This window comes from Balaenoptera acutorostrata, chromosome 8 (genome assembly GCF_949987535.1).
Source record: "Balaenoptera acutorostrata chromosome 8, mBalAcu1.1, whole genome shotgun sequence".
In the NCBI taxonomy this organism is placed as follows: domain Eukaryota; kingdom Metazoa; phylum Chordata; class Mammalia; order Artiodactyla; family Balaenopteridae; genus Balaenoptera; species Balaenoptera acutorostrata.
This window is the reverse complement of record NC_080071.1, coordinates 115,588,620-115,609,725: the sequence shown is the minus strand read 5'-3', so window position 1 is coordinate 115,609,725 and position 21,106 is coordinate 115,588,620. Positions and strand designations below refer to the sequence as shown.

Here is a 21,106-nt window from a genome sequence, read left to right as displayed (position 1 = left end):
CTTGTCCTTTCTTCTCTTTCTTGCATATATTCCTAGGATTAGGGATCTGGAGACATTTACACGCCTACCTTGGAGATACTGCAGGTTCGGTTCCAGACCACTGCAATAAAGCGAATGTCATAAATAAAGAGAGAGTCCCACAATTTTTTTGGTTTCCCAGTGCATATAAAAGTTATGCTTACACTGTACTGTAGGCTAAGGTACAATAGCATTATGTCTAAAAAGCAATGTACATATCTCAAAAAATACTGCTAAAAAGTTCTAGCTGTCATCTGAGCCTTCAGCGTGTCGTAATCTTTTTGCTGGTGGAGGGTCTTGCCTTGACGTTGTTGGCTGCTGACTGATCAGGGTGATGGTTGCTGAAGGCTGAGGTGGCTGTAGCAGTTTCTTAAAATAAGACAACAATGAGGTTTACTGCACGGATTGACTCTTCCTTTCACGAATGATTTCTCTGTAGCATGAAATGCCGTTTGATAGCATTTTACCCACAGTAGAACTTCTTTCAAAATTGGAGTCAGTCCTCTCAAACCCTGCTGCTGCTTTATCAACTAAGTTGATGTCATATTCAAAACTTTTGTTGTCAACAATCTTCATAATATCTTCACCAGGAGTAGATTCCATTCCACTTCTTTGCTCATCCAAAAGAAGCAAATCTTTATCCATTAAAGTTTTATCATGAGATTGCAGCAATTCTGTCACATCTTTGCTCTCCACTTCTAGTTCTCTTGCTGTTTTTACTACATCTGCAGTTGCTTCCACCACTGAAGTCTTGAACCCCTCCAAGCCATCCTTGAGGGTTGGAATTGACTTCTTCCAAGCTCCTATTAATGTTGATATTTTGACCTCTTCTCATAAATCACAAATGTTATTAACGGCATCTAGAATGGTGAATCCTTTCCAGAAGGTTTTCAATTGACTTCGCCCAGATCCATCAGAGGAATCACTGGTTATGGCAGCTACAGCCTTACGAAATGTATTTCTGAAATAATAAGGCTTGAAATTTGAAATGACCCACTGATCCATGGGTTACAGAATGGATGTTGTGTTAGCAGGCATGAAAACAACGTGAATTGCATTGTGCATCTCCATCAGGGCTCTTGGGTGACCAGGTGTATTGTCAATGAGCAGTAATATCTTGAGAGGAATCTTTTTTTTCTGAGCAGTAGATCTCAACAGTGGGCTTAAAATATTCAGTAAACCATGCTGTAAACAAGTGTGCTGTCATCCAGGCTTTGTTGTTCCATTTGTAGAGCACAGACAGAGAAGATTTAGCATAATTGTTAAGGGCCCTAAGATTTTCAGAATGGTGAATGAGCATTGGCTTCAGTTTAAAGTCACCAGCTTGCATTGGCCCCTAACAAGAGTCAGCCTGTCGTTTGAAGCTTTGAGGCCAGGCATTGACTTCTCCTCTCTAGCTATGGGAGTCCTAGATGGTATCTTCTTCCAATAGGAGGCTGTTTCATCTACACTGAACATCTGTTATTTAGTGCAGCTACCTTCATTACTTACTTTAGCTAGTCTTCTGGATAACTGGTTGCAGCTTCAGCACTTGCTGCTTCACCTTGTACTTTTATATTATGGAGATGGTTTCTTTTCTTAAACATCATGAACTATCCTTTGCTGGCTTCAGACTTTTCTTATGCAGCTTCCTCATCTCTCTCAACCTTCACTGCACTGAAGAGAGTTAGGGCCTTGTTCTGGATGGGGCTTTGGCTTAAGGGAATATTGTGTTTGGTTTGATTTTCTATCCAGACCACTAAAACTTTTTTCATATCCGCAGTAAGCCTGTTCTGCTTTCTTATCATTCATGTGTTCACTGGAGTAACACTGTTAAGTTCCTTCAAGAACTTTTCCTTTTCATTCGCAACAAGGCTAACTATTTAGGGCAAAGAGGCCTATCTCAGCTTTTGACATGCCTTCCTCACTAAGCTTAGTCACTTCTAGTTTTTGCCTTAAAGTGAGAGAGGTGTGACTCTTCCTTTTACCTGAATACTTAGATGCCAATGGAGGGTTATTTTTATTTTTATTTTTTTTCCAATGTAGGGTTATTAACTGGCCTAACGGCTGGTGGTGGAGCAGTCAGAACGCACACAGCATTTATCGATTAAGTTTACCATCTTTTATGGGCACGCTTTGTGGAGCCCCAAAACAATTACAATAGTAACATCAAAGATCACTGACCACAGATCATAACAAATATAATAATAATTTAAAAAGTTTGAAATATCGTGAGAATTACCAAAATGTGAGACACATAGTGAGCAAATGCTTTTGGAAAAATGATGTCAATAGATTTGCTGGATGTGGGGTTGCCTCAAACCTTCAATTTGTTAAAAAATGCAACCTGCAAAGTATAGTAAAGCAAAGCACAATAAAAGAAGGCATGCCTATACCGAAGATGTAAAAGGGAATAAATAGCAAAAAAAAGACACCACTCAATTTGTGGTCTTTCAACAGTCAGGTTACATGTTCATGTGCTCTTACCCAAATGTGACTTTCTAAAGTGTCCTGGTGGAAGCCCTCTGATTTAAGAATTTGAGATTTCACAAAATTCACAAAAGTTCCTAAATCCTTAAATATACTAACAAGTTCCAGTAAAAGCCAGTGGAATAGGCTGAAAATTGTGACTCAGTTTAATTCTATGTCATATTCTTTCTAACCATTATTCATGAACATTGTACTCCTGATGACCATATTAAAGTTTCCAAGTAACTTTAAAGTATTATTAAAGACCCCATGTACTTTGTCTTTCCATGGTTTCTCTTCTGCAGTGGGCAAAATTTAAGGTTAGGATGTCTACCTCTACTCAAGCCTTCCCATCTCCCCCACTTAATTTTACTTTTTTAAAAGTAGACTTTATTTTTTCGGACAGTTTTAGATTGCAGAAAAATTGAGAAGATAGTATAGAAAGTTGCAATATACCCTGCATCCAGTTTCCCCTATTATTGACATCTTATGTTAGTATGGTACATTGCTTCCATTAATGAATTATAATCGATACATTATTATTGCTAAGGCCCCAATTGTTCAGATGTTTTAAATTTTAACCTAATGTTCTTTTGCTGTTCCAGCATCCCATCCAGGATATTTTACATTTAATTGTCATGTCTCTCTAGGCTCCTCTTGGCTGTGACAGTTAAGGCTCCCTTTTCATAACAATTATTATATTACTGTAAGTTATTTGGTACTCTTCACTATTGTGATCATGAAATAGAATGCATAGTTAGTACCTACACACATAGTTTAAACATCAATATGATGACCTAACTATTGATATAATGAAGGAGTAAAACAATAAATATTTAATATGTAGTTGCTTTTATAAATGCTCAGATCTGCATCAGAAATCATAAAATAGTCAGATACTTGTACCCATTTATAATTCAAGAGCAATAAGACAAGACTCTGGAATATTACTGACACTTTTTCTTTATTTTTGACATTTTGAAGTAAGAGCTAAATAAAAAATACTCATATACACATTTGGAATTACTGGGCCTGTGACAGTTATACATTTGACAGGTGCTGATGTATTGATTGCCATGGGTGGAACTGGTGTCACTGTCTTGATTTTCCAAAACAGTGAACAAAGTACAATCTCTCCTAGATTTATGCAGTAGTTGCATTTACAGAAAATCCAGTGTGTACTCAAATGGTGCAAAAAAATATTTTGTCTATGTGGAAAACAGTTAAAGTTCTAATGTAATTAGAAGCACATTTTAACCGCCCCAAATGTCCAGTCTGACACACAAACAACCCCTGTGCTGCAAAATCCTGCCCTGGAGGCACTTCCTGCGTCCTCCTCCATCTCCCGTTAAATGCCACTGCCCCCTTCTCATCATTGTGAGAAACAATCAAAGCACATGCAAATTTCCAAAACGCCCCCTAGGGGGCGGTACTGCTGTGGGCTGAGGTGCTAGACGGCGTAACAGGGGACTTGCCTTGATTTCTTCCTTTGTAAAATGAGGATAGCAGTGGTTAAGGGATGGAGACAATGAACGTAAAGCACTTAGCAAGGTGCCTAGCACACAGTACCTCCTCCAGAATGTAAGATAATATTATCTCCCCAACAGCAGAGATTGGGGGAACACTGTGTTCCCCCAGATAGATGCAGGTGAGTGAAGATGGGAATCAGGCAAGCACCACATTCCCTGCCTCCAACATGAAACAAGGAGTGAATTATTAAACACTTAGAGCTCACAAAAAGGAGAGCCCGGGGAGAGCCGGAGTCAGAGAAATCTTTCTGGAGGAGACAAGATTGGCTTATTGAGCCAGGGCAGCTGGTACTTGAAGGAAAATATATTTATCCCATGAATAATAAATAACTCCTAGACCCTTACTTCTCAGAGCGTGGTCTTCAGACTAGCGGCATCAGCAGCGCCTGGAGGTTTGTTAGAAATCTTAGCTTTTACCCTAGACCCACAGAGTTAGAATCTGCATTTTAACAAGAATCCCAGGTGTTCAACTGCACATTCACAGTTGCGATGTGATGGCCTAGAGAACCAACTGAGGAACCAGAGGAAAGAACAATAATACTTTATCCTTTGAGAGAACACAGACCTTGGGTGCTTGTGTGAGAGGAATAGAGAGAGGAGAGAGAGAGAGAAAAGTTCAGATTGTGGAGGGTAGTTAGGTAGTGAGAATCTCAAAGGTGGTCCTAGAGCAATCAATCTATATCAGAATGTGTGTTATTCAAATGAAGATCCTCTGCCAGATCCCAGATTTACTGAATCAGAATCTCAAAGAACAAGGAATCAGCATTTAAATATATTAAAAAAAAAGCTTCCCCAGATGATTTAAGAATGGGTAGGGACTAACACACCACTGTAAAACAATTATACTCCAATAAAAACGTTAAAAAAAAAAAAGGAATGGGAAGGGAGCTTTAAAAAATACCCACCTTATCACCTGTGATATTAGAATCTCTAGCAGCAGCTGAGTCCTGGGTATTTTTGTTTGTAAACTCCCCAGGTGATTCTTATGTTTGAGAGCCATTGACGGATTAAATGCGAAAACCTGGAGGAAAACAGTCTGGGTGGGAGAGAGTAACAGAGGTGTGTGTGTTGGGCTGTCTGCAAATACCCGAAGCCTGTCTACCTCAGAAGGGAGAACCAAGACCAGTGGGTAAAAATTTTCGTTGTTTTTTGTCCAAAGAATCATAGCGTTTTTCTTTGCTTTTTTCCCCTTCCTTTCCTCCCTCCCTTCCTAGCAAGAAGGGGCCTTTGAAACGCCCTAGTCCCAACTCTTTCCGCTTGTAGTTAGATGAGTGGTCCAAAAGGTAAAGTGAGCTGGCCAAGGTCAACTCAGATATTCTCATTCCAACCCTACAACAGCAACAAAATAAAATGAGACCCTCTTCCCAGTGCTGGTGCTGTTTCCACTGCACGACAAAGGCATTTAAATCCCGCTCCGATTTCCATCGCAGGCAAAACGAGAATGAGAAAGGAAATGGGTTACTCTTCAGAAAACAGGGTGCCGTTCCCCACAGTAGGCAGGCTTTAAACGAGGAATTGGCATTTTAGAGAACTCGTTAAATCTGAAGACTGATTATACATAGGAAGGTGAAATCTAGGTTCGTGAATTTGGATGTTGCTATTACATTCAAGCTGAATCTGACAAATGGCCTATCCCCCCTCGGCACCTCTCCGAGCTACACCGCCGGGCGTGGGTCCCGGAGTGGACGAATTCGCCGCCTCGCTGCGGAGATGAGCCCGACGGCGCAAAGGGACGAGCTCCGCGCGCTCAGAGGTGGGGACAGTTGGCCGCGCCAAGAAAGCCAGGGGAGGGCTTCTTGTAGGAGGGAGGCTTTCATCGGAGGCCTGAAGTACGGGCAAGACTCGGCTATTCAGAGGGGGAGTAGAGAGCCGGTGGGGGACCGGCTGGGACCAAGGCCCAGGGGCAGTCGCCAGGGGGGCGGGGTAGGGTCCAAACATCTTCTAGAACGCCCTGTGCTCCTAAGATACCCGGTCCCCTTAAGTTGGTGCTGGAGGGCAATCGAAGCTCCTAGAAGAAGGCCCGACACGGATGGGCTTGGGGGCTGGTGAACCTCGTTTCCCCGGGATGGGCGGTGAGAATGGCAGCCCAGGCAGGAGACCCTCCACAGTGTCGGAAGCCTGTGCGACTCCAGAGGAGAAAGATGCCCAATTAGGGCGCTGATGGCTTTTCTACCCAAGCGCGGCCGCAGGCTTCTCGGACGGTAAAGGAGTGGGGTCGGGGTGGGGGGTGGGGCGGTCTCCTCTGGTCACCATCCCGCGGCACGAGTGGGGCAGGTCTCCCGTCACACCCTCACCGGGCCCTGCCCCGGCCGCCTGCTAGTCACGGCTCTCCCAGTCGTCCTCCCACACCGCCGAGCCTCCGGGTATCAGGCCCGGCCGCATCCCTCCCTTCCCACCGGCCTTGGAGCGCCGGCTCCGGCGCCCGTGCCTCGGGGCGGGTCCCTGCCGCACGCACCTGCCCCCGGGGGCGGAGCGCGGCGCCGACTCCTGGGCTCCAGGCTCTGCCACCGGCCACGCGAGCCGCGCCGCGCCCGCACCCCCCGCCCCCTGCCGCCGCCGCACCTCCACTCCGCGGCGCCCGCCCTCCCTCTCCGCGCGGTCGGTGCGTCCCTCCGCCTGTTCCCAGCCGCTGCGCCTCGCACTTCTGACTCGAGTCCCCGCCGCGCTCGTCGTCGCCGCCCCGCGCCATGGAGCCGGCCGTGGGCAGCGAGCGCCGCAGCCCCCCGGGCCCCGCCGTCCCGCCACCGCCCCGGGTCCACGCGCCCTTGGCCGCCGCCCCCGGGCCGGGCCCGCTGAGCTCCCCCGCGCGCGAGCCGCCGCAGCCCGAGGAGGAGCGGCAGCTGCGGATCAGCGAGAGCGGCCAGTTCAGGGACGGGCTGGAGGATCGAGGTGAGCGCGCGCCGCCCCGGGCCCCTTCCCCCGGCCCGGCCCCTTCCTCCCGCCCGGCGGGCGCGCTGAGGAGCCGCTGCTCCGGGCCCGCCTCTCCCCGCCGGCGGGTGGGGCCGGGCGCGGGGCTCGGCGCCTCGGCGCGCGCGGGGGCGCGGAGCTGGGACTTCCCGCGAAGGCGCGGAGAGCAGAGGGCGGCAGCCCCACCTCCCTCGGCCGGCGCCGCCGGGGCCGCCGAGCCTTCGCCGGAACCGCGAACCGTGCTGCCTCCTGGGCGACCCCGCCGGGGCCCGCGCCCTCCTCTCGGCCAGCCCTGGTCCCTCCGGCGCCCACTGGAAAAGTTTGCGGGAGGCGTGTGTGTGTGTGTGATTTTTTTTTTTTTTCCTTTGCTTTCGGAGCCGAGCGCTCCTGGGGACTGCGTGTCCCGCTCAGTTGGGAGGGTCCTGAGCTCGGTGCATCCTCCTTCCCGAGCCCCCTGCGGCCCCCGCCGGCTCCCCGGGAGAACGTCCCTCTGCGGATTTAGCCTCGAGGAGTCCCTCGGCGACCGCCCCGGCGAACGGGAGTCGGGTGACTCCCGACTCTCATTTACAGGGTACCCAGTTTACCGTGGGTCACTGCCCCACTGTCTGCCGGTGGGGGGAGAGGCCTGGGACACTTGGATTTGGGCCACCAATCCTGGATGGATGCCACTGGAACCTGATGGTTCCCGGAGCGCCCATCCCTAGCCCCTTCAGAATCCTTCCCCAGACACTGGCCTGGAAGCCTGCAAACGTCCCTTTCCGGGGAGGCCAAACCCGACCCTCCGACCGACAGCTGATGCCCCCTTTGAGTTGCCCATAAGAAATGGGAGAGACTACCCTATTCATTCCCGTGTCTCTCTACATTCCTCTTTTTCTCCCTCTCTCGTTTCCTTTTGGCTCAGAGGAAGCCCTCTTCGTAGCCACGTCGGTACCTTCTCTGCTTCTTGCTGAATCGAAATCCAAATCGGCCCCCTCAAAAAGACTCAGTGGCTTTCCTAAACCCGGTTAGTGGCCGAAACGGGATTCTGACAGCCGGCCCTTCAGGGGGAGCCGGCCCATCGCCACCTCCACCCCCTGTTCTTGGAAGCCTTATTTTGTTGGCTGCGGCGGACTTGTATATTTCAGTCTTCGCAGGTTTCTGTCCTATTCTTAGTATCTCCTGTACATTTTTATTCCGGTTTAGTGTTCGGATGCACGATCTCTTCTTTCCTCTTAGAAATTTTGAACTGTAGCATGTGAAGCATGCAAACGGCAATTCCCAGAGAATCGGCAGGGATGCCCGGGTGAGAACTGGAGCCCCTCCAGGTGCAACGAGTTCCGCGCCTGTGTTGCAGTTTCTCCTCCTGTTCTCACCTAACTCGATTATCATTTTCCAGCTGATGGTGGGTGACATCACAAGCACCCAGCAAAACCTGTTATTTTTAGTGTAGGTCGTGTTAATTACCTTTCCCACTGTAACTAATGTTGTAGGATTTAAAATTTTTGCACTGAAGAAAGACCGAACTCTGGGCTGGGCTTATTTTTGTAGCATTGCAGGTCATCTGTAAAAGCTGGCCTATTTCTCCCCGCCTCACAAAATGATAGGAGGGAAAAAAGTGCTAGGGCCAGTTAATATTTAGTGTCATTTTGTAGCTCTTGCTCAAGTGTAAAAAGCCCTTCTGAATGTATTCTTTAGGTTATTTTTCACTGGTCAACTGAATTTCATTTTCCATTATGTTATAGCATGAAAGCATTCACTGTTCATAAACTGTCACTGTGTGAAAGCGCTGCATGTCGCACACTGCCTCTCTGTTAAGATGAACCCTGTCCCCCAAAGAACCCAGCGCCATGTGGCATTGAAAGCTGAAAGTCAGTGTGACATTCTTCTATTTGACCCATTCCTGGCAGCAAAGAGTTAATGCTGAACGAGTCATTTTTATTAAATAAATCAGAAGCTTAACTAAGGAGGTTTCTTATAATATTTTGTGTTTGTGTTATTTTTTCTTAACGGGGCTGCATCTTTCCAATATCGATATTTTGTATCCCTTGGGAACTGTTCAATTGCTGCTACCTTTTTCCTAATGGTGAGAGGATTTGGGGAGGAGGAGGCGTCAGCAGTTGCCTGATGTGTATCTCTACATCATGCCTGGCTTGCTTTCTTCGAGGCCTAAATACCTACCAATGGGTATGTGTGTTTGTGGTGGGTGGGCAGCTGGATTTGTACCTATACTTGGCCTTCTCTCTTGCCCTAAATTCCTTCTGAGCTATCAGGACCCTGTGACAGGCTCCATTTAACTTTGATCAAAGGCTTGCTTTATAAAAATCTAGTGTTTGGAGGCTTGAGAGGTATTTTTTCCTTAGAAGTGATGTGGGCTGGTTCCCAGAACCCTAATGAGCTCATATATCAGCCAAATGACACTGCAGTTACTGAGCCTTGTAGTTCAGGGAGCAAGAGCTTTGTGGTCCAAGACCTTTAGGGACTAAAACAAAACATTGGCCAAGTTTGTCTTACGCATTTCCACGCCCTACCTTTTAATACCCACTCTTCTCCCCACAGGTGTTTTCCCATCATTCTGCCCCAAGCCTTAGGGCCCTAGAGTGTTACATGCTTCAGCATTTCCTACTACCTTCCCATCTAATGAATATACCCCTTCCTTCAGAGAATCCAAACATGACTAACTCTTAGGAGAAAGCAATTGGAACTAATTCATACTAGCATGGAAATGACTGATGGCTTCAATCTCCCTGCATATATTTGCATCTCCTCCACCCCAAATAAGGTATCAGTCCTTCATTAATACAACCCTTATGCTTACTATTGCCAGGCCCAAATTACCAGTAGGTGAAATTCAAGTGAGATTAAAAATTTGAATGTGGAGGCCAGCTACGGGTAGGAAGGATCCAGCCCTGTGTGCAAATCTGAGGCCTGCCTTGGCTTCTGTAGGCTGTGCTGCTTTTCTTCTACCTTTGACACACAGCTTCCTGAAAGATTCAGGAATTCTCAGCACATCTCTGTGGCTTGCACATGTGCGTGCAGCTAACACGGGGCGGAGGTGGTGGCACCTGTGTGCGGACCATTCATTTATGAGCTGGGTCCTCATAGGTCATTATACCCCACACCCTTTGAGGAGTGGAAAGTTTTCCATTCTTGGTATTGGCTCTATTTTTAGGAAGGAAAACTAGCAGGAAACAGAAGGTTGGATAGAAATGGGAAAGTTCTTCCCTTCTTGGACAGTCTTCCAATTTACTACAGTGTTTAAAGTTTGAAGCATCTCCTGGGGAAGCACATACAGGATCAGATCTGGGGAAGAACTACCAGTCCTGTTGATCAGAGGATTCAACTGCCACCTTAGCAGGGCAGTGCAGCCCAGGTGAGCTGGCATTCCAGACTCCCTCCAAGGGGAGTGCTGGCCCACTCCGGGGCGAGACACGTGATTGTTCTGTGCGGTCAGCTCCAGTCATACTGCTGGAAACAGCTGGCTTTGGTAGGGAAAATAAATGTCATGTGTCGGAACTGAAAACCCAGATCCTTGTTGTTTTTCTTAGGAAATTAAATCTACTTCTAGAAGAAACCTCGTTTGTAGCCCCAGTGGATAACCTCTCAAGATGGTTGCTGTCAAAGTACCCAGCAAATGAACTGCTTATTTGAGTCAGTACTTAAATGTTACAGCTTCACTCCTCTTGAAAATCAATCGGCCAGGATGAAAGAAAGATTTCCATATCATTTGGGCAAAGGGAAATAAATTATCGGGAGTCACTGGGACCTGCTTCTTCTAGGTTGTGGCTTTAACTGGAGTCAAGGGTGATCACAGTTGAAAATTAGAATGGGGTGTTTTTCAGCAGCTAGGGAAGCAGACAAAGGGACAGTTTGAAATCACTTGTACCCAGGGCACAATTTGATAAGAGAGAAGGTTTTTCTTTTTTCTGTCCAAGTGCATTTTTAAAGGAAGGTTTGGGGAGATTTTTACAGTGAGGTGATGGAGATGGAGTTTATTACCTACCTTTTGCAAATTTATTTACCTTTTGGTTGTAAATAAGTCTACAGGTTTCAATGATTAAAAAATCTGTGGGGCCTTCCCTGGTGGCGTAGTGGTTGAGAATCCTGCCAATTCAGCGGACACGGGTTCGAGCCCTGGTCCGGGAAGATCCCACATGCCGCGGAGCAACTAAGCCCGTGAGCCACAACTACTGAACCTGCGCTCTAGAGCCCGCGAGCCACAACTACTGAGCCCACGTGCCACAACCACTGAAGCCCGTGTGCCTAGAGCCCATGCTCCACAACAAGAGAAGCCACTGCAATGAGAAGCCTGCGCACCGCAGCGAAGAGTAGCCCCCGCCCACCGCAACTAGAGAAAGCCCGCGCCCAGCAACGAAGACCCAACACAGCCAAAAATAAAATAGAAAATAAAATAAATTTATTAAAAAAAAAATCTGCGGCTGTACACTGGACTCAGTAAGCAGGCTTCTCCACATTTCCTGTTTACTTAGGCCTTCTTCAGGGTGTTTGAATCTGGGTAGTTAATGGAATTGGGAAGTTTTAACAGGGTCCTTGTTATAATTCTTGAACAGGATGCAGTTTTTGGCAACCAGAGGCTTAATGTGGTACCCAGTCAAACGGGAAGATGTCTTTTCCACGGTGCTTAGGTGTGATTTGTCGCACACTGTGCCTTATTTTACAGGTGGGTGCTTAAGCTCTGACTGCCAATTCCTTCATCATTTGGAGCTGTTGTGATGAGGGTGCCCCACCTCTGAAAGGTATATTATGGGTTGTTTGGCCAGAGATGTTGTCCTGATGTAGAATGCCGGGCTGAGAGTTTGGTTCTTCATGCAACTAGGAGATGCCGTGTATGATCTCTTTACAAAGGAGAAGAAAGAATATAAATCAGGATCGTGCTGAAGATGTTTTAGTCTTTAACCCATGGCTGCTGAAGCTTGGGCACTGCCTCAGAGTCGTCCTGAATTTCTGTTGCTGTTGAGGACTCTCAGTGTTGAAAGCATAGGAGACGAAATCAAACCTTTCTTACACGTGACCCACCTGGGAAGCGACCTCCAGGTTTAGCGGGTTTACCCCGCTGCAATATTGTGAGAATTTTTTGACATTTGACTGATACAAAGGAATAGATACTATAGAGCAGAAAGAGGAGGGAAGAAAACGTGGCGTGTAATTTAGGCCTGGTGGCTGCTGGTTGTGGTTAAAGAGAAATGGTCCTCCTTCTGGTAACTGTTGAGGGGAGGCATGGAGGCATTTGTATTCCACAACTCCGAAACCCGGTCCGCCGGTTAGGGCCATGCTGATGGAGCAATGCAAATCAGTGCCACGCTGAGGAGCCCAAACGCCCAACCAGATGTGGGCTATTTGTGCTATTTTTCTAATGAAAAAGTCTCGTTAGAAGGAGCAGCACCTATGTGAGCCAGTGAGCCACAGGGGCAGGGCGATGGCTGGGGTCATATGTCAGGTCAGGGGGTGGTAGGTACTTTACAAAGAAGACAGCTGCCATTACCCTGCGGAAACACGAGCCAGATATTGCCAGAGCCCGAGATCTTTCAAGAGAGGCCAGAAAGCTTGATTTCCATGCGACTCTCCTAAATGTTAAAACACCTCTTGGATAACTGAATCACTTTGCTGTACACCTGAAACTAACACAGTGTTGTAGATCAACTATATTTCAATGAAAAAACCCCACATCTTGGCCCGCGGGCTGTCAGTTTGCAATCCTTGGCTAAGACAGAATAGCTCTAGTTGTGGGTTTCTTAATAAGGAAATGCCTAACTTCCTTTTCTCCTTGTTTTTGTCAGGCTTACTAGAAAGCAGCACTCGGCTAAAACCCCACGAAGCCCAGAACTACAGAAAGAAGGCGTTGTGGGTCTCCTGGTTCTCCATTATTGTCACACTGGCCCTGGCGGTGGCTGCCTTTAGTGAGTATCCGGAGTCTTGCTGACCGATGTATGTGCCGGTGTTGCCTGTTTTATTCTCTCACTCCTATGGGATGTGCTTTTGCTTTTAGCTGACTATCATTGACGAGTAAATGTTTTTCGATGGTTGCGTAGTCAGGATGCTTATAAATTAGCAAAATGGCTTCTCTCCTCTGCGGAGGCAAGAGGTGGTTAAGAAGAAGAAATGGAGAACGGAACCGGGAGCTTTGGCTCTCATCAGTATGCGGGTTCGTGGCAGTAGATTCTGGCTGCCAGCTGAATAGTGAAAATATTCTCTTGGTGGATGCCTTCAGCCTGGGCTGACATGTGACAAATATACATGCTTGAGATTCGGATTTTGAGCTTCATGCCACCAGATGAGCGCTAATCGTTCCCCCGATTGTATCTGCGTAAGGTTTAGAATAAAATCATCCGTACATTTTAATGAAAGGAGAATGGGAGGGTCCTCTCTCAAGTTTTCAGTGGCCACGGAAGCAGAAATATTTATTATAATCAAGAAGAACTAAGACAACTGAACACTTTCTGCCCGTGGATGATCCTTTGTCCGTGTTAGGAAGCCCCATGACATGCGTTGTTCTCTGCTAACATTTGCAGCCTATAGAGATGTGTGTGTGGTGTTTATTCTTAATCGTGCGGTGATTCACAAGCTTAAGCAGTGACATTCAGCTTCAGCTCCACCTTGCTGGAAACCACAGTGTTATTTATTTATTTTCTTTAATGCTAGGGAAAAGAATGTATTTTGTGCATTTCGTGATTAATTTATGACTTTAACAGAAAGATCTATATTCTAAGTGATGAGTATCGTACGAGGTGTCTCATGTGACACCCCACAGAGTAGGAGAAGAAAGGGCTGTGTCCACCGGAAGATGCTGGCCTGTGTGTGTTTGAAATTCCGTTCTGCACAGTTAGAGCTGCTGCTGGAAGTTGGTGTTGGCTCCCAAGAGGGAATATTAGAATTTGACCGAGTGCTCCCCGCAAAACTCAGCATATTTTCCTGGAAGCAATTTATATTGGAAACACTGTACCATGTCTTGGCTTTTTCTTTTGTTTTGTTTTTTTGTTTTTTGTTTTTTTAAAGCCACACATTTAGCAGCCAAGGATAATGCATTTCAGGGTAGAAACATTTACCAGTGAGCCAGAAATCTGATCAAGAGGAATTCTGGGAAGGGTAAGCTGGGACGAAGTGAGAGAGTGGCATGGACATATATACACTACCAAATGTAAAATAGATAGCTAGTGGGAAGCAGCCGCATAGCACAGGGAGATCAGCTCGGTGCTTTGTGACCACCTAGAGGGGTGGGATAGGGAGGGTGGGAGGGAGATGCGAGAGGGAGGGGATATGGGGATATATGTATACATATAGCTGATTCACTTTGTTATACAGCAGAAACTAACACAACATTGTAAAGCAATTACACTCCAATAAAGATGTTTAAAAAAAAAAAAGAGGAATTCTGATTCCTGAAAGTAGCTACTCCTCCTCCTTTTTTTTTTTTTTAAATGCTGAAACAAAAATAACGAGCCCGATTGATGTCCCTGGAGCCCGATTGATGTCACTGGAGGATAATTTGGTCACGGTGGCTGGTGGTGGGGTCCGAATCTGACACCATAATTTACATATGGAAAGAAAGAGGAATGCCAGGAAGGGAGAGGTGATTTACAAACAGAATAATAGTTACTCAGATGCGCGGCTGTGTGCCTGATAGAGATGTTAACGACTCTATAATGTGGGTGTTTGAATGAGGACCTGACTGTGAAGAAATACTGAGCAAGTCTTTCCTTTGGGAGAAGAATCCTACATTTGATGTCTTTAATCTCAGAATAAGAACAAATTAGGAGGAAATTTTGGTTTCCCGTATTATGTCTGATCAGTTGGGTTATCATAAAAACTTTGTTCCATTTCTTATAATAGGAAAAGACTGTTGCATAATGCATATGGAATTCGAACATTGCTTTGTGAGAAGCGTTCTGTTTCTTTTCAGAACGATCTTACCACTTTTTTATGGCAAGCAAACAATTTAACTCCTGTAAGTTCTTGCCTATAAAACGTTGGCATTGACATATACATGATATGATCTTTGTTGCTTTCTATGGTACATTCAATTTGTTCCCAAGTTGCTTTCAACTTGTTCTGGTCCAGTGAAACCAAAACATGTAAAAGATAAACTATATTTTTTCCCGCTTTAACTACAGAGTAGCTGCAGTGTATGTGCACCTGTCTGTGTTTCGTACTTTAGACCCTTGAGGTGGCCTGTGGCTGTGTTGTTAGCGCTGCTGGTTTTACTCTTTAGTTTCCTAAGTTTATTTTGTAACATGAAATATTAAAAAAAATTTAAGGCATCGTTTACATGTTGACAGGCCTTCGCTCAATCCTTTTCATAGTTTTGAAGGGAGAGAAAATCAGTAGAGATTAAGCAATATAAGCTGACTTTTGAAGTTGTGTAAATTAGTATTTCAAGGGAAATGGTACGTTTCAGAAAGTGCGGTAAAAGTATTTTTAGAAAAGTGTCAGAAGGAGCCCCAGTCTTCTCCAAGGAGGTGGTTGACAGAGAGATGGGGATAAAATGGAATATGGTCTGGCTTGGCAAACCCCCGTTTTATCCTGTGAAACGGTCAGGTTGAACCAGTTAGCATTTTAAAGAGAATTGCTATAGAATGCCGTGCTTTGAGATGGCAGAGAAGTGTTCGGAGTGTGTGCCCGCACACGTGTGTGCGTGCGTGTGTGTGTGTGTGTGTGTGTTGCCAGGGGGTGATAATCATGGTGAAGGGTAGAAGACTGTGTGTATTGTCATGACTTCTTGCCACTACTGGATGGTAAACTCTCTGGGAGCAGGAAGAACATCTTTACGTGGAATCAGTACTCAGGGTTGTTGAATGAATGAACTGAGAGAGATTTTAAAAAGCGTTTTTTCGGTTAGGTGGAAGGAAAAGATTTCTTAGAAATAAATTTCATCTAAACATTTGTTTAGATACCAGGCTTAGGTCTCATTTATTTTATGAACAATTGAAATCTTGTCGAGACAGCTGGAAAATCTGACAGCCCTTCTCTTGCTAAGGGCCCTGTCTTGGAGCTGTATCTGCAGGTTCAGTTAGAAACCCATCTTTATCTCCCCACCTGCCATTTTCTCTTTACTCGTAGATGCTGATTTTTAGCTGAGCATCCTCTGGAGAAAGGCTATTGTCTCTTTTGTGTTTGGAAATGAGGCTGCTGGATATATATAAGTTTGGGGGACACCTCTTTTCTCAGGGCTGGAAAGATGTGTAGTTTTACATAGTGTGTACATTGCAAATAAAGACTATTACCCTTTACTTCCTATATGCTTCCAAGTAATCAGGTATGCCGTGTTTTCCCAAATTAGTACTTTCCAAAAGACCATTAGATGAAACTAGCTTTGGTCAGTATTACTGAGTGATCTGTGACAAATCACTTACAAATGTAACTATGGTTGACATTCATGTGTCTGGTGTAGTTTGAAAAATTAGGTGAATTTTTAAAGTTTGTGACTTGAAAGTATTTTGAGAGGAATATGTGCTTTGAAAGGGAAATGAACTATTTTTGATAATACTTGGTAATTTAGTGATTTTTTGGACCTGCTCAAATGCTGATATAAAACCAGATGGTAATACATCTTGAATATTTCAGAGACAGCTCTAGTTTGGCTTTAAAATTACTTCTGTTTATAATCGGTAGGCAGCATGGAAAATGGCAATCCTGTTATGAACAAACCTTAAAAAAAATCTGTTTTAATAATGAGGCTAGAAAGAGAACAGAAGTTCTGTTTCAGAATTCAGGGTTTTGACATCATTGATGTCTTTGTTAGAATGATTTAGGAAAATGCATTCTAACTCTTTCTGAGCTTTGAATGAGTGCAAGTTAATTTTTAGGCACTCAATACATGTTCTGTGAGAAATGAAGATATATTTGAAACATTCTCAGGGGAAAACTTTTCCTAAGATACACAGTTCTACTTTAAAAAAAAAAAGTACTCCAAACCAAGATCTTCTCAGAAAAAGCTCACTCAAAAATTTTGTGAATCAGTAGATTTAAGAATTAGAAAATTTTCTGAAAGGAGTGATTTTATATTTGGGAGTTTTAAAATAATATATCTGATTTTCATATAAACTGTTGACCCTTAAAAATGGTAGAATAAGTGTACTTATTCTTTTTATTTTTAATTTGTGAGTCCAAGATTTGAGAGATAAGTGAAATGAAATTACAGATTCTTCTATAAACTCAGCAAAATATGTCTGGGAACTTTTTTAGGTATCTCTCAAGTGACACATTTGTGCGGTGGGAAAGAAGACAGAAGATCCTCCAGTGGCTTTCTGGTGCCCTAAGAGTAGCGTCTAAATAGTTCCAGTGGTGGGATTTTCCTGGCGGTCCAGTGGTTAAGACTCTGCTTCCAATGCAGGAGGACAGTCGGGGAACTAAGATCCCATATGACCCGTGGTGTGACCAAAAAAAAATTTACAGTGGCCTAAAACGTGCGTCCCGATCTGACCCTTGCCCCACTTTCTCAGACACCCCAACTTCTCCTCAGGATGGGGGTGGGCATCCTTCAGCAAAGCTCATCTTCCCATGGATCCCCACGTGGCTGAATCCTCAGAGGGCCTCTCCAGTCACCAGGACTCATCCCCCAGAGTAGTTTTACCCATCACACAGTGTATTTTCTTCATCCCTTTGTGTCCCCACCTCCTCCGTTGGATGACGGCGCCTGTGAGGCCCTCGCCTCTCCTGCCTGTGTCCTTAAGACTCAGCCCCTGAACTGTTTCCCTGAACCAAAGACTTCAACACTCGGTTTTTATTCTGCTCATAGAATGATCCTTCGTGTCGTTTGCTGTTCTTTTTTATTTCTATTGATAAAAGAAGTATGTGCACATTATAAAAATTCGTGAGGCCAGAGGTACACGGTACCAGTCTCTTTCCCATCCTAACCTCTCTCCCTGGTCCTGCGCCTCCCGGACGATGTTTGTTGCCCGTGTCTTGTATTTCCTTCTAGACATTCTCTGGGCACGGGAAGCCCAGATGCGGTGCCGTGCACGCTCCCCGTTGGTACTTAGGTGAGATACGGCGTCTTATTCTTGCTGGTCTTTCAAAGAGCCAGGCCTCTTCCCAAGCTGCTGTTTCCCTAGCGTAGTGTGAAGTTGATTCGAGGTGGAGAGTTTTCCGGAACAACTTCCCAACCACGGCCTGCCTGGGCTGCTGAGCCGGGTGACACGGTGGGGACAGGATGTGGGCAGGAAGCTTGTGAGCCACATCCTGGGCATGCAGAGTGGGATAACTTGCTACCCGGGAGTGTGCCGGGCGAACGATAACCGGGGATGCTGATTCTGAGAGGTGGAAACCAGGAGGGAGGAACAGGCTGAAAGGCAGTTTGGGCGCCTCATCCTGACAACACGCCCTGCCTCCGGGTTCCTCCTTCACATCCTCTAGGCCGTGTCCTCACAGATTGCTGCCTGGTCCCCTCCCCCATGCTGGCTCAGTGATGCCTCATGGATGCGCAGTAGTATTTTAGTCCCACCCCTTTGCTTACCTAGAGTCTCCTCCTGACCTTGGCCCCTCCTTCCTGGCTGTACTCGGCTCCTCCCATCTCCCAGCCATGCCAGCCCACAAACACTCCTTGTAGTTCCCCAAATGCTGCATCCAACCCTGCGCTCTCATACCCATGCACCTGCTCTGCCCTTGGCCTCAGATGCCCTTTGTTCCTGACCTTCCGCTTTGTTTTCTTGCTAAATTGTATTTCTCCCCCAAAACTGAGATGAAAGATCCCCTCTTCCAGGAAGCATACCGTGACCCTCCGGGCTGTCTGAAATGCCCCTTTTGCCCATAGCCGCGTGGGCACCCAGCAGTCAGGAACGTGACACCCAGCAGTCAGGAACGTGACACCCAGTCATTGTCGCTCTGTGCACTGATACACCCCCCTCACGGGCAGAGCGCCCTCCTCTCCAGTCTGCTTTCTCAGCCCCTAACACAGTTGGCGCTCAGATATTGGTTGGACTGGAGTAATTTTGACATCTTCTTGCTGAGGCCATCGTGGCTGCAGCTGGTCGAGGATGTACATTTGCAGGTAAAGAGCTCCGAAAAAGGCACGGCAGCGTTTTCAAGTGAACGGAAACAAGGGGGAAAGCCGGCTTCACCTTTGTGGGTACGGGGGCTGGGGCATGCAGGCCCCTTCTCTCCCCCTCCCCCTCATTCCACTCTCCCACCCTCCCCTCTCCCTCTGCCTCCTCTTGGACCGAAGGATCCAGGGTTCTTTTGACCGGACTCGCTTGTGGCTGTTAGGAGAGCACATCTTCCTGAGTCTCCACGCTTACCATGAGCTGCTGTTTCCAGCCGCAGTGGAGGAGGGGTCTTAGCAGCTGCTTGCTTGTTCTGCCTTCCTTCTCCCTGCATTCTGCACACAGCCTTGAATTAAAAGTGTGGCCAGGGTGCATTTGCACGGGGGTGTCTTTGTCACACAGCGGTGGCAGTGACTCAGGGGAGCTGGGCAGTGAGCCCCGGCTGGGCTCATCTCATTAGGCTCGCCGGGTCCTTGCCCCTCCTTGCTTGCGCCTGGGCTCTGCTAGGAAACGGGCCAGAGCCCTGTGGGAAACTCCTGAGGGCTTTTCCTATTGACTCTCAGTCTCTTTCCAGGCATATTTGTTAGCCGGTTGGACAAGAAGGGGTTTTCTGGTCTGCTTGTACTCCAGGGCTGTGATTTGGTCCTCTGGGAATTGCCTCTTGAAGACGAATGTCTGGCAAACTTCTTGACAAGAGGTTATTTCCTGGTGTCCCATCCTGAGGGCCGAAGAGGATGCCAGAGTGTGGGAGAGAACCCTCCTTCCCCCAGTGAAGGGACCTGTTCCTCACTCTCTGCCAACTCTCCCATGCCTATCAGCTCATCCTTCCTTCCAGCTGGTGGATGTGTTCATTCAGTCCTTAGCGAATTTCTGTTGCCTGTCTGCTGTGCTAGGTACGACAGAACATTAGGAAGTGGGACATGGACCTAGAGACTGTCATACAGAGTGAAGTAAGTCAGAAAGAGAGAAACAAATATCATATATTAACACATGTATGTGGAGTCTAGAAAAATGGTACAGATGAACCGGTTTGCAAGGCAGAAATAGAGACATAGATGTAGAGAACAAACGTATGGACACCAAGGGGGGAAGGCTGGGGGGAGGGGTGGTGATGGTGGGATGAATTGGGAGATTGGGATTGACATGTATACACTAATATGTATAAAATAGATAACTAATAAGAACCTGCTGTATAAAAAAAATTTAAATTAAAAAAAAAAAGGAAGTGGGACAGTCTCTTGGTCCCCTTGAAGAGCTCCAGCCTAATGGGAAGGGGAACTCCGCAGATGTCAGGGCAAATAGTAGGGACTAGAGGACTTTTACCTTCAATGAAAGGATGGACCAGAATAAACCCACTCACCAGCCTAGGAAGACAATGAGGAAGCTTATCTGACTCAGCTTAGCTTGGTGAGGGTTGGGGAGTGTTCCACTAGAACTTATAACCACGGGATTACCTTGTGCAAGTTTGTGTTTGGAATTTTCATAGGTTGATTTCCTAAGAAATAGACCCTGAGACTCTGAGATTTACTGCAAGAGGTGTATTGGGAGTGGAGGCTAGGAGAGGCTCTAAGGAATAATACCTGAAAGGGAGCAAGGGAATCAAGACTGGGCAGAGGGAGAAGTTGAACTTTGATGCTGTTACCTCAGAGGCTTGTCCCACAGGGACTTAGAAGCTGGAATGGCCCTTCAGAATTGTCTAACTGAAGCAAGGTTGTTAGAGCAGTCATTGGTGTGAGCTGCCCCACGGAAAAGTGTAACCTTGGGAGAGGCAGCTTCCTTCAGTAGAGGTTGGTTCCAGGAGAGGGATGTCACTGTGAGCCGTCAGCAGCCCTCATTCCTGGTGGCTTGAGGAATGAATGCTCAGGTCCCGAGGCAGGATCCAGGGGATACACCATGGCATCTGCTTTAGGAGTTTATCCTGCCCGAGTAGCCTGGGAACCCTCAAGCTGAGATATTAACATAGACGTGGCTCTAGGTCAGAAATATCCCTGGAGTGCCTGAAAGAAGCAAGTGTAGAACCTCAGCTAAGTCCCAGCAGCGTCCCATGGATGACACCCCACCGAAGATGAGCTCATAATCCAGCAATAGGAAGCTCCTGAGAGAGGATCCACCATGACTACGTCAGACAGCATGTGATTAGAACTCCCATTTCCAGAGAAGAGAATTACTTGACAAAATCTGTAAAATGGGTATATTTAATGAGTAGACAATCAAAAAGGAATCAAACACACG

The 21,106-nt window shown here is 46.5% G+C and overlaps 1 protein-coding gene across 1 annotated transcript in view; it reads left to right on the top strand.

Moving 5' to 3' along the window:
- The first annotated feature begins 6,542 nt into the window (after nt 1–6,542).
- The window catches only part of TMEM163 (transmembrane protein 163), a 253,004-nt gene continuing 238,440 nt past the window's right edge, over nt 6,543–21,106 (top strand). Inside the window, exons 1-2 of the mRNA XM_057550794.1 lie at nt 6,543–6,884; nt 12,677–12,796. Of these exons, the coding sequence (XP_057406777.1) occupies nt 6,683–6,884; nt 12,677–12,796 (322 nt within the window). The 5' untranslated portion in view covers nt 6,543–6,682. The remainder of the gene's footprint in view (nt 6,885–12,676; nt 12,797–21,106) is intronic.